Source organism: Mytilus californianus, unplaced genomic scaffold (genome assembly GCF_021869535.1).
Source record: "Mytilus californianus isolate M0D057914Y unplaced genomic scaffold, xbMytCali1.0.p SCAF_1, whole genome shotgun sequence".
NCBI lineage: Eukaryota > Metazoa > Mollusca > Bivalvia > Mytilida > Mytilidae > Mytilus > Mytilus californianus.
The window spans coordinates 78,302,077-78,315,249 of NW_026262581.1; the positions used below are offsets into that span (position 1 = coordinate 78,302,077).

The 13,173-nt window shown below is 31.6% G+C and overlaps 1 protein-coding gene across 1 annotated transcript in view; it reads left to right on the plus strand.

Annotated features, from left to right (window-relative positions):
• The window catches only part of LOC127738025 (receptor-type tyrosine-protein phosphatase epsilon-like), a 264,382-nt gene that overhangs the window by 30,384 nt on the left and 220,825 nt on the right, over positions 1-13,173 (plus strand). The window contains exons 9-17 of the mRNA XM_052249048.1: positions 122-256; positions 1,720-1,828; positions 4,386-4,453; positions 4,921-5,162; positions 5,713-5,800; positions 7,296-7,363; positions 9,514-9,550; positions 10,294-10,391; positions 11,132-11,269. Coding sequence (XP_052105008.1) covers positions 122-256; positions 1,720-1,828; positions 4,386-4,453; positions 4,921-5,162; positions 5,713-5,800; positions 7,296-7,363; positions 9,514-9,550; positions 10,294-10,391; positions 11,132-11,269 — 983 coding nt within the window. The remainder of the gene's footprint in view (positions 1-121; positions 257-1,719; positions 1,829-4,385; positions 4,454-4,920; positions 5,163-5,712; positions 5,801-7,295; positions 7,364-9,513; positions 9,551-10,293; positions 10,392-11,131; positions 11,270-13,173) is intronic.

A 13,173-nucleotide genomic window follows, 5' to 3' on the forward strand; every position in this document is an offset into this window, starting at 1 on the left:
GCATCTGGTACGTGCACATTTGAAAATACAGAAAATGGTAAAAAAAATTACATTTCAAATGGCTTTTTTAGCAAGAATAGCTATTGTTTTATTAAGATACTTTATATTTGCTATTTTGTAGCCTGTGACGATTGGTATTTTGGTAATAACTGCACATGGAAGTGTTATTGTTTAACTGGGCCATGCAGTCGGTTTACAGGAAAATGTCCATCTGGTGGATGCCAAAAGGGGTGGCATGGCGAATCATGCGAAGAAGGTAGGAAATTGATCTTCATGTGGTCGTCGTTATTTTTAAGTTACATAGCTCATTTATTGTTGTTTGCTGTGCATTAATTCTATGCTTTTTGCCCTTCATTAATTCGATTCATATTCATATTTTACCAGAGTATTAAAGGCTTGCCATACATTCTAAATTTTCAATAATACTGCTTCTTTTTTCTGTATGCAATATATTCTGAACCATTTTAAAAGGACGTGATGCTCTATTGTTTGTTGTCACAACAAAAAAGACACAAAATATAGACCTGAGAGTAGTTACAGCTACTGACAGCTAGTGCAAAGGCAATAACAACTTATTAAAAATCATGTATTAAACACTTAAAAATTAATCAGTACACGTTCAACATCCAATGGATTTAACCCCTTTCAGTAGGCAAATATTGGGACTTTGGCTCTACCTCTTTTCTAAAACAGTACTAAAACAATCGGCATTCTTTTCTGGTCCAATCTTAGTTACTTGTATGTTATTTTACGTTTGATGAAAATAATGTGGATTTGTTTTTGGTTTTATGGATTTGTGTGTATTTAAATGACAACTTAAAAAGCATTTAAACTTAAAATAAGGTCTTCTTTTTTAGGTATAATTTGACAAAAAGTCAGGATACTCGAGCTGTATTAGTACATATGAAAACAAAATGTTAATTTTAATTTCACGGCTTTTCCTCTCAAAATCTGAAAACATAAATCACCATCAAAAGGGTTACATTTAAGAATTGTATGGTATTCGCGTATGCAATGTTAGTGGTAAGTTACATATTTTGTCCGGATTTTAATGCGATATATAAACAAAAATGATATCATTTGGGGATTTCCCTATGTGGATAATACCAAATCTGTCATGGAAATAGGTCAACACAGGGAAATAAATGAACTTTGTTATACGAGTGTTCAAAGACCAATTAAGAGTTTTTATTACGATTTTTATCAACGAACTAACGTTATTTAACACTTGAAAATGATAAATATGTCTTTCTTTGTAGGTTTTGCCTTTTATCTGGCATAATTCTTGTATGAATCCATACGTGTAGTTGTATTTTTCTGCTTACGGATTCTGGCTCATGGTATTTTGGCGCTTCGGCTAACACATTTTGTAGAAATGTGTTGTGGCAATGTTAATGTCAAGAGTTATAAATTTATATTAATGGGACACTTCACGGGTGCGATCAGGTGGTTTATACTTGAAGTCGTCAATATTGAAATGCTGCCACAGTAACCAATGTCTGTATATCAAATGTATGTTCACAGTACATTAAGTATGGGTGAACAAATTTATCGCTGAAGATGGAAGTATTTTAGACTTTGGACGCTGCAAAATTATTGCTATTTTTCATTCACCGCAAATCAATCATCTGTGTAAATGGCTTGACATTTTTGGGTTGTTTTTTTTTTTTTTTTTGCTTCAAAATGTTCAAGTGACTGACTATTTACTTTATTTTTAAGCGATATCTGAATTACAAAAGGAAGATCCTCCTTATGCTGCCGCAATCGGTGGAAGTGCTGCTGCAGTCATACTTATTCTGCTTATAGTTGTGGTATTCATCATTTACAGGTTAGCTGTATTGTTCTTTAAAGATATCCTACTTTTCCGTTGAAAAGCATTTATTACTAACATCAATCATTTATTATTGTTATTGTTCAAAGTACTGTCTTGAAGTCGATAGACAAGATGCAAAACCTCGTGGAACAGTATCGGGTTTATTCATCATTATTTTCTTTGAACAAAATAAAGACAACGCTTTATAAATTTCATACGTTTAAAGTGCATTTCTTGATATTGGGATTGCAATTTAAAAGAATTGCTATTTATTTAGAATCAGATCAGTTGGTATCGCTCTTCATGAGCATTATAGGCAGCAATGTAGGTATCCAGTCGACTAAAATGTTTCAATTCTTATTTCTTTAGTTATTGACCAGTTGAAACTTCATTATATCAAACAGATCCCATGAATAAATGGACCTATAAAAACCCAACATAACATATTGACTATAAAGATTTATTTAAAGAAACAAATGTATTGTGTTTATATACGGTCACAACTATATATGAGTGCTATAAACTAGCTCAAACGAAAAATAGTAACTGTCCAATTTCATTGATTTGATATTTTAAACTTGACTTAAAAAATATAGGAAACAGTACTTTTCCGATGTTCAGTACTCCATAATGAACATAATGAACATAAATAAATCAAGTGACATCTTAAAGTACAGTAATCGTAGTACCGTTAGATTAATTACCCAGATCGATACCTCTGATAGTAGAATGTTAGTTCCAAAGGGTAACAGTTCAGTTTATTTAAACTGCTGTCATGGTTTTGTCTGTTCTCTTCCAGACATAGATTTTGATTGTCCCTTTGATATCTTTTGTATCTTTTAAGGAATATTTTCAGTCAAGTTTCCATGTGCCCCTTCTGGGTATGCTTTTGTCCCTTTTTGGTAATATCAACTCGTTAATGTTTTGTATAAGGTTATGTGTTTTCTCGATCAACTATGTAAATATCTAATTGGCGTCATATATATCGGATGCAGTGAATGCTAGTATCGTATAATTATTCATATGTTTTGACAAAGGATATTTAAATAGAATTAGTCCATCTTTTAAAACTTGTTTATTTTCTTTTTCCATGTACCATTCTACCAGCCAAAGTACGTATAACTTTTGCAAAACATAAGACGATTCTTAGTAATATTATTTTTAATTGTTATTTTCTTAATTAATTGATTAAACATTATAACGTATACTCTATAGTTAAAAATATTGTACATAATATGCAACATACCACACAGTTTCTTGAATACATGCTTTCAAATCGGGTCAAATTCGGGTGTCATTCTAGTAAACTTTCTACGTCGTTTATATATTCGATTCATAGAAGAATATTAACCGTTGGAATTTATCTAATCGTATTTATGTACTTTTTGGTTTTATCAGCTCTTCAATGTTTGCAGTGCGGGATGTATCAAGTACGCAGCCACGTCCGGTCAGACTGGGGTCGATAAAATCCAATGCCTCGTGTAGAGAGAGTGCCAAGCTCTCTGCACGTTAACAACCCTTGTAAAAACTCTTTGAGGGGTCCTTAGGTGGCCTGTTGCAAGGCAACATTTCTGTCAATATACAATATACCCTCGGTTTCCAGTGGCCTCTGTTACAAGACCTACCTATTGTATATATATAGGTCTTTATTGTTAGTTTATTTTGTCCTGAACATGTATGAAATATTTGCCACTGGACGATGGGCAACCAACAATGAATCAATGTTTGTAATATGTTTCGGATTTTTTATTATTTTGTACTCAAGCATTCTTGGAGAGACATTAATTGTCAGAATGGCATCAGGTACCATAAAATTGTAACCGTTTATGTTATTACACAAGGATTTCATTATCAAACTAGTATTCAATAATATATATGTACAATCCTTGTTCATTTAAGAACAAAACTAAAGTTTTCGCCTAGCACAATACATTGTACATACTTCCATCAGGTCCTTTCGAGACAAAACGTTGCTTATTTGAAAACCTTTAGTTTAATGTATATTGACAATTGAATTAGAATTTATTCATGGCTAGGTATACTTTAGGTAATTTGTTCCTCATACTTGAATGCATAGACATGTCTTTTTTATTTCAAAAAGGGAATGATACCATCTTAAAATTTGGAAAAGAAACAAAGACAGAAATGATTTCGTAGAATATTGATCCTGTATATGAGTTTGGAAATTTAAATTCAAATTATACTTTGGCTTCCTATCTTAATTATGTTGTATCCTCTGAAATTTCTTGACAATATTTACGTGTGTGCAAAACTTTACGGGTGACATTTTACAAGTGTTTCATTTAACGTGAGCATAACATTGCTATTGACATAATAACTTACCTTAAGTGTCTTTTACTAATGGTATGTTATAAATATAAAAAATATTTTGACAAAACAGCTCAACCATTTATTGAGACGATATTTACATTGTCAGGAACAGTTTTATCAATTGTCTTTTCCATCTCTACGTTTCTATGAATTTATGGCAGGCGTATGTTTTTCCATTATTCCTTGACATTCACAACTTCACCAATACTTATAGTTCATTTGGGTTTTTTTTTATTAACAGACGCAGGTTAATATCGACAAAAGATAGAAAATTACACCGGAAATCATCAAGAACTGAGACTGCATTCGGTGAGCAAACACATAATAATTCACTTTTAAATCTTACTATCTTCACCTTGAACCACAAAACACTAATCATTTGCATTTGATAACCATGAATACTGTAGTGCATTCAATGTAAAACTCTTGTTCCGTTAATCACACCCATGGTTGTGAAGTATGCATAAATAAACTCATCATAGATACCAGGATATATCGAGCATGATATATACCGGGGCACCATCCTGTTTGTGGTTCATGTCTGTTATGGTTATGTTGTATATTGTAAAAAGAATTTCAACGTTTATTATTCACGTTACGATCCTATTCGTTCTTGGTATTAGTAACTGGATTTAAATGATTTTGTTAGTGTCTGTTGGTTTTAAAAGAGACCTTAACATATCCATTGTATAACATGTATAATGAAGTCTTATCAAAGAATTGTTACATGTACATAACCTGATGAATGAGAACTATTCATTTAACATTTTATATAGATACAAGCAAGAAAAACAGTAGTGAACATAACTACGCTAATATAAATAGTATAGCAAAAGCAGAAGATGTTACTACTTCCTTGACAGAGAACGGGGAAACTGAATCACAAAAAGTCAAAAACGATGATGTGAACGTGTACAGTAATGTACTAAGCGTTTCTAAATACAAGATAATGATTGGAGATCTGAAGGCGGCTGTACATGAAAAACAAAAAGGCGAAGATTTCAAGAAAGAGTATGAGGTGAGTTATGCATATTTTAACACGTTTGATTAAATGGTTTTATTATTGTCTGTTAATTCAAAAGTGATCCGCTACAAGATCATGACTTGCGTTTTATAAAAGTAATGTTTTGGGGTTTTTTTAATTTGGTATTCAGAAATATAAAAGCTGGTATTCTTCACCATACTCTTCATGGTAAATCAATTACTGAGTTATTTTCTAGAGTTGAATAACGATGAACATTCAATAAGGCTGAAATATTTTACTTACTCAATTTATAAAAGCTTATCATAGATACCCAGAATAAAAAGACTCATTAGTAACTCTCGAATCAAAAGAGTTAACAGGGCCAAATAAAGTACGAAGTTGAAGAGCATTTATGAACCGAAATTCCGAATTTTCTTGTCAAATACATTAAAAGGTAATCTAATTCTTGGGTAGAAAATCCTTAGTATTTCGAAGAATCCAAATTTTTACAAACAGTTGAATTATAACTCTGACCATATCATTGATAATTCATGTCAACACAGAAGTGATGTAATATAACGGATTTTTATTTTTTCATTTTTAGGTTTTACAAAAAGGACTTCTTTATGCACATGTTGAAGGTTCAAAAGAAGGAAATAAAGTCAAAAACCGTTTTCTGTCTCTATGGCCTTGTATGTAAAATAGCATAAATATTCTGCTATGTGAAAGCTCTATAGATTATATGACTTAAAAGATATATATAGATCTTAAAAACAAATCCTACAATTCATAAAAATTCTCATATTTTATTTGCTTACACGGATGAACTAATATGTTTTGTGTGCTCAAAATGTTTCATTTTAAAAAAAAAGTCAATTTCTACATGTACGCATTACGAGGAGTAGTACGAGCTAGTTCCATATTAAAACTTTAATCAAATGAACATCTAACTATCCCTGATTTAAAGAATCATTGGCTTTATATTTAATTTTTACTTCATATATATTGTTGTTTTATTTCATGATATACTGTTTTAATGCATTATACATGTTATATACCCGTCAAGAGACAGTAAACTCAGTAAATGACGAGAAACTGTTGTTATTTTGGTAGAATGTGCTAATATTCAAGACTTCTGAAAGTTTTCTTCTTTTGAAGTTTGAAAACCTGAAAGAAGTTATATACTATCATGCATTTTATAAATGGAGAATTAACAAGGCCAAACGAATCCCAAACTGTATCTTCTTTCAAACAAAAATATTTAATTGCAAATCGTGAGTAAGATTATACATTCTTGAATCGGCAACATAAAGTTAAAATATGACTGTTTAACATTTGTATTCTAACAAAGCATTTAAGGATGTATTCTTCTGACGTTTCAGTCTCGTTGAAATCTCGTTTTGGAATTATTTCCAAAACATGTGATACAAGTGGAAAATATCAATGAATTTAAAAAATAATAATAATCAAACTTAACTCTGTGAACAAATTGTGTATTTACAATAAGCAGTTTTTGAGTAATAAAATTTTCAAATTTTATAACCAGTCAAGTCAGTCTCATTAGCCAAAATGTTGAGAAAATAGGTGAGGGGTACAAGAAATGATTTTACCAGATGCATGTACATCCCATATCAATTTCTTCTTTTCAAATTTCTTAGATATGTATTTTTTCAGTCATTTATAACAAAGAAGTTGAAATAATATGCTTCTCTAAAAAAAGAGAAAAATCACAAATTCACAAAATTGGCAACATGGTACATGTAAATTTGACACGAAAAAGCAAAAAAATTTTATAAAACTTTCTTATATTAACACCTACCCATAGTTCTTTAAGTTAAATTTATTCAGATTGGTCCACTTCATCTTTAGTGAAAATATGAAAAAAAGTTTAATTCTGAAACTGATTTTTTTCATAATAATAGCCCAAAAATGGGTAAAAATTGATGAAAAATGGGAAAAACATCAAAATTAGGTACTTTCAAATGGCTGTAGAAAAAAATAAGTACACCACCATATGATTTTTTTTTCATCAATTATTTGTTTACAGTCATATAAACCCAAAAATCAGGTTAAGAAAAAAAGTTTAATAATTTTTGGCTACTCAGAGGTGTACATCCTTAATCATACCAATGACAGATTGGTATCAATTTATAATACTGATATCATAACTATATGTATTCATTATAGATGATCATTCACGTGTTGTTTTGAAGGGGGACACGACGCACGATTATATAAATGCTAGTTATATTGATGTAAGTTTTAACAGATATATGTACATTCTTTTATATTCTAATATTCTAATATTGTCAACGGTGTATGTTGTCGACTTGAATTTAGAGATATTCAAAAGTCTAAGTCTCAATGACAATATTGCTACGATTTGAAATATAGTGGAAATGCATATGCAACTCCTGTTGGGAAAAGAACACAAAAACCAGTATTTCCAATTATTTCTATATCACTAAACCAGTAATAAAACTAGTACAATATTGTTTTCCTGTTTTCCAAAACGTTAACGACTACTCCAATCTAATTAAAATTAGTTCTCCGCACTTGCTCCTCGTTGTTTATATGTCGCGCGACTTATAGACAACGCGGAGCAAGTGCGAAAAACTAATTTTAATTAGATTGCGACTACTCATGAATAGTTTTGGTATGTAAATATAACCATGGTGTTCTTTCATTGTTACATTTAGTATGTGTTCTATTAGTAAACAAACAATGATAATTAAATAAGCAGGACGAAAAAAGGGGAGACCAAACTAACAAAAAAAAACAGCACAGACAACAAAGTTGCCAACTGTAAATAGATTGATTAATTGATGTTTTGTTTCCGTCCAAATATTGCATACAAAATACTGAAATCAACAAATAAACAAATATTTCAATAAGTAGATTCTGGAAACGTAGATTGACCGGTGATAAAAGGGCAAAACAATGTTTACAACTACTGGAAAATGAGGGAAAGGGGTAACCTACAGTCTAGGGACTGTGCAGATAGTTTCAAGGGTTCACAAACATGGAGAAAGATTGCCACTTTTGATAAATGAGACATCAGTTTAAATACTCCGGTTGGACTTTGCTACGTATTGACACATATCGTACAATTAAACGCATGCCGGTCGCGGGCATTTATATCAGTCTAACATAACAAGGGACAAAACACAAGGCAAATAGATATAGAATAATGGCATTTTTTGGTTTGATACTGACTTTATCAGCAAGAATATCAGGCGAGCTCGCTAGGTCGAGCTGATGAAGTTAGTATCGAATAAATGACATGCGATTATTCTATTTATCGGTAATTTGTTTTACAAAAAGGACTTCTTTATGCACATGTTGAAGGTTCAAAAGAAGGAAATAAAGTCAAAAACCGTTTTCTGTCTCTATGGCCTTGTATGTAAAATAGCATAAATATTCTGCTATGTGAAAGCTCTATAGATTATATGACTTAAAAGATATATATAGATCTTAAAAACAAATCCTACAATTCATAAAAATTCTCATATTTTATTTGCTTACACGGATGAACTAATATGTTTTTTGTGCTCAAAATGTTTCATTTTTAAAAAAGTCAATTCCTACATGTACGCATTACGAGGAGTAGTACGAGCTAGTTCCATATTAAAACTTTAATCAAATGAACATCAAATTATCCCTGATTTAAAGAATCATTTGCTTTATATTTAATTTTTACTTCATATAAATTGTTGTTTTATTTCATGATTTCGAGCTGATTTTCGAGCTGATGAAGTTAGTATCGAATAAATGACACGCGAGTATTGTATTTGGGGGGAGGGAGGGGGGTTGATAGTTGATAATATGAACTAAAACGAAATATTTAGTAAAACTACTTTTACGCGTACAAAACGTTGGGATAGTGGTTCGGTTGCATGAATGAACGTGCGTGTATTTCATTGATATATTGATGCGGATTGACTTGAGCCGTGACGACGTGCACTGATACATGACATCATTGCCTAATAATTTCGAGTATCAGGTTATACATCCTCGACTTTTAAATATTCGGCTTTCAGGGTTCCCGATGAAAGTAAATCCAGAAAAGCCCTTCGGAAGCATGAAATTATTTAACGTGTTGTTTTAAATTTTTTTCATTTCCTTGATTTTAACAATTGTAGATAGTTAGATCAAAGGGAAAATGTATAAATTGCCGATAACAGTCATTATCAGTCAGGAAAACAAACACACACTGATAATGTGTTCATTTGATGCAAGTTCGGACCAAACATTTCCACTGTACTGGTGATACAAATCGTATTGCTCTTGACCAGTAAGAAGTTGTTGCATGTAATCAATTTGGTACGATTTTCAAATTTGTAGTGTAACTATGACAAATAAAACTAAGTAGTATATTCAAAATACCCTCCTTGTACAATTTCAGAACTATGAAAAAGAAAAAGCATACATAGCAGCACAAGGTTTGTATACTATTTCCTATGTTTGATGGTTGTATTTTGTATAAAATCGATAATCGAAAGTCATTTGGTTTAAAAAGTGGGTTCTGTTATAAAAATAGTATTCGACATTCATATATTTCTGTCTATGTGTATAGAATATTTTTCATAGGTGTGTAACATGTATTCAAGAAAGGTAGAGAAACTTCTGCATTCATTTCAGAGCCTAGTTACATGCCACCACGAACTTGATTCAAGATGTAAAGTGATCTTTATAAATTTGGTGTGTCCGAATCTTTGCTCATGATTTACCTTTATTGAAAACGTTCAAACCTAATAATTTAAAAGCCAAGGATGTATAAGTACTTGAACACGTGAAGATCTGTATGACCAAAAGAGACATAAAAGGATTACTAGTAGTCAAATTCGTTTGTCGTAGCTTGATGATAGTCGTCTTTTTTATATTTTAGGAAGAGAGATTGTTCCCATTGTCTTTAAAGTATAAAGAACTACTAAAATGTATATCCTCAACGTTTGTTGTTTTTTTCTTTTCTTGTACATTTGACTGCCTTCTCTGGATTATTCATAAAAGATTTGAAAGTTTTTTATTTGGGCCTGTTACACAATCTAGGTGACTTATCGCAAGCGAAACATAATTAAAAAAAAACAGCGCATAGATTACAACTAATCTCTTTATCTAGATGACAGTCTTTTTGTTCTTATTGATAACCTACAAATCTTAATATTATCATTTTCCTAACATGAAGGTCCGAAAAACGAAACATTGAGAGATTTTTGGCATATGATCTGGCAAGAAAAGGTTGGGAAAATAGTGATGGTCACACAGCTAAAAGAAAATCACAAGGTAACAAACTACCTTAACACATTTTTTCTTCATGTTACATTTGTCTTATTATTTAGTCTATCGAAAAATGTGCTACGATATTTGAATTTTATTTGTATGTAATTGTTCATTGAATTGTTGAGTAAAAACATAACTAAATAAATACTCAAAACTAAAACATGTACAATGCCTATTTGATAACTAAAATTTAATTATGTTTAACTCATATAATTACGAGGCAACAACTATATTATCTGATGGTAAAAGAGAGGCGAAAAATACTAAAGGGACATTCAAACTCATAAGTCGAAAATGAACTAACAACGCCATGTCAAAAAAAAGATAAAAAGACAAACAACACTACACAAAGCACAACACAACACAGAGAACTGTAGCTTGATCAATACGAACCCAAACCATAAACCGGGGCGATCGCAGGTGCTCCGAAATGGTACGTAATTTCTGCTCCACATACGGCATTCGTGTTGTTGCTCATGTAAGTACAAACCCGGCGATAAGTCTAATTCGGTAGGTCATATTCGGGGAAAAGTGGACGGGATTGCGATCACTACAAATGGAAGATGTCCGTCATCAACTGTGAAACAGATATTCCATAACGGTCAACTAATTCGTGATGGCGTCCGTAAAATTTACGAAGTGATTATTGCAACTTCACCACTTAGTAAAGTGATTATCAAACTCTTCTATTACGTCGCTCTGAGATTGTATGTTAACTTATATCGATTTCATACGTTTTCCAGATAAAATGTGCAAAATACTGGCCTAAATCAGTCACAAAACCATTGGCAGTAAACAACTATATAGTAACCATGAAGGAAGAAAGAGAACATACAGTTTATGTGTACAGGTTGCTAACAGTGTTGAACAAAAACGACACGGTAATTTCATTATTAAAGAATATGGCTCGATAACAAAATATTCAGTTAAAAAACATCTATGATATGACGAATCAGCATTAATATGTTTGTTAAATTCCCCCCTTTGATTCATGTATGCTTAGAAATGAGCTGCGTCGGATAGAAATCGACCATATGCAAATCAATATCATTACATCTGTTATCCTATTTCGGGTTTAAAAAATATCTATGCAAAGTCTGTAACGGGTTGAAAACTGATTTGTTAAAAGAACTCTACAAAACAGACCAAAATTCATCTTTTATTTTGTATTTGAATGTTCCAAAATCAATGAAAGTGACTGTTTTAATGAGTGTGAAACGCATTGCTATAAGACGTTTCACGGTACTTTTCTATCCCAAATTCATGTATTTAATTTTGATGTTATATTTGTTATTCTCGTCGGATTTTTTCAAATGTCTTAACGTCTTTTCTGTTATATTCGTGTGTTATGGTAAATATAATTAATCACCCCTTCATTTATTAGATTTTAGTTTGGTTCAACGAAATTTATACGATATATTTGGTTTACAGTTTGATTCAGAAGAAACACCGACATAGCTAGATAATACAATTAATTATCTTATTACTACCACAATTTGATATTAATAAGTATTGTAATTTTCATTGTTATTAATAAATGTAATGTCAGTATTACAAATCTAATCTTGAATCAATCCTAATCCTATCTTATTTTTGGGAAATATTTTTACAAATTCAAATGTGACGTCACTTTGTGTGTTTTTTTAGAATTTCAAATGTGACGTCACTTTGTGCGTTGAGGCTTTGGCTAACTCGGCTGTGTATTTTTATGTGTTGGATTAAGTTGTTTTATGTAATGTATCCGTTTTAATTCTGTAGTTAGTCCCCACTTCGGTTTAATCATGTATATCTATTATATAGTCATTTAATAAAATTTACTGTTTGCTATATTATAAATTATTCTAAATAATAAGGATGTTCTTGTCCCAGGCAGAAAACCCTGGCCGTGTTAGGCGCAATTTTTTGGAAGTTTTGGTCCTCGGTGCTCTTCAGCTTTGTACTTGTTTTGGCTTTCAAACTGTTTTCATCTGAGCGTCAATGGTTGGTCTTGTGTGGACGAGACGCACGTCCGGCGTATTGAATTTTAAGCCTAGTACCTTTTGTTAGCTATTATTCGTGTGTTTCTTTGTCCTATGTGTTCTCCCATTTATTTGTATTGTGGTCCTCTCATGTGATGTTGTCGTTTTGGTGTTGTGTTTGACGTTGCCATAAAAGCGGGAGGTTTGGCATGCCACAAAACCAGGTTCAACCCACCATTTGTTTCTTAAAATGTCCTGTACAAAGTCAGGAAAATGGCCATTGTTATATTATAGTTCGTTTCTGTGTGTGTTACATTTTAATGTTGTGTTTTTGTTGTGTCGTTGTTCTCCTCTTATATTTGATGCGTTTCCCTCAGTTTTAGTTTGTAACCCGGATTTGTTTTTATCTCTATCGATTTATGAGTTTCGAACAGCGGTATACTACTGTTGCCTTTATTTATACATGTACATGTATATGTGATTTGAATGTTCCAAAATCAATACAAGTCTTATCAATGTACATGCATATGTGATTTGAATAGTCCAAAATCAATGAAAGTCTTATAAATATACATGTATATGTGCACTTACAAAAGGTTGAATTCTATTCGACGCAGCTCAAATGTCAACGAAATACAAGAAACTACGAAACATACTATAGACAAAAGTTCGCGAAACCATTGTGTATAAGATTTATCGCTCTTGACATTGACCGATAAAAGAGGGCAATCGTTAAATATTCAAAGTTAGTAATAGATAAACATGTTTTGTTTCAAGTATCAGATGGAAAGTCGATAGGACATTAATATCCGATCAGATATATGATA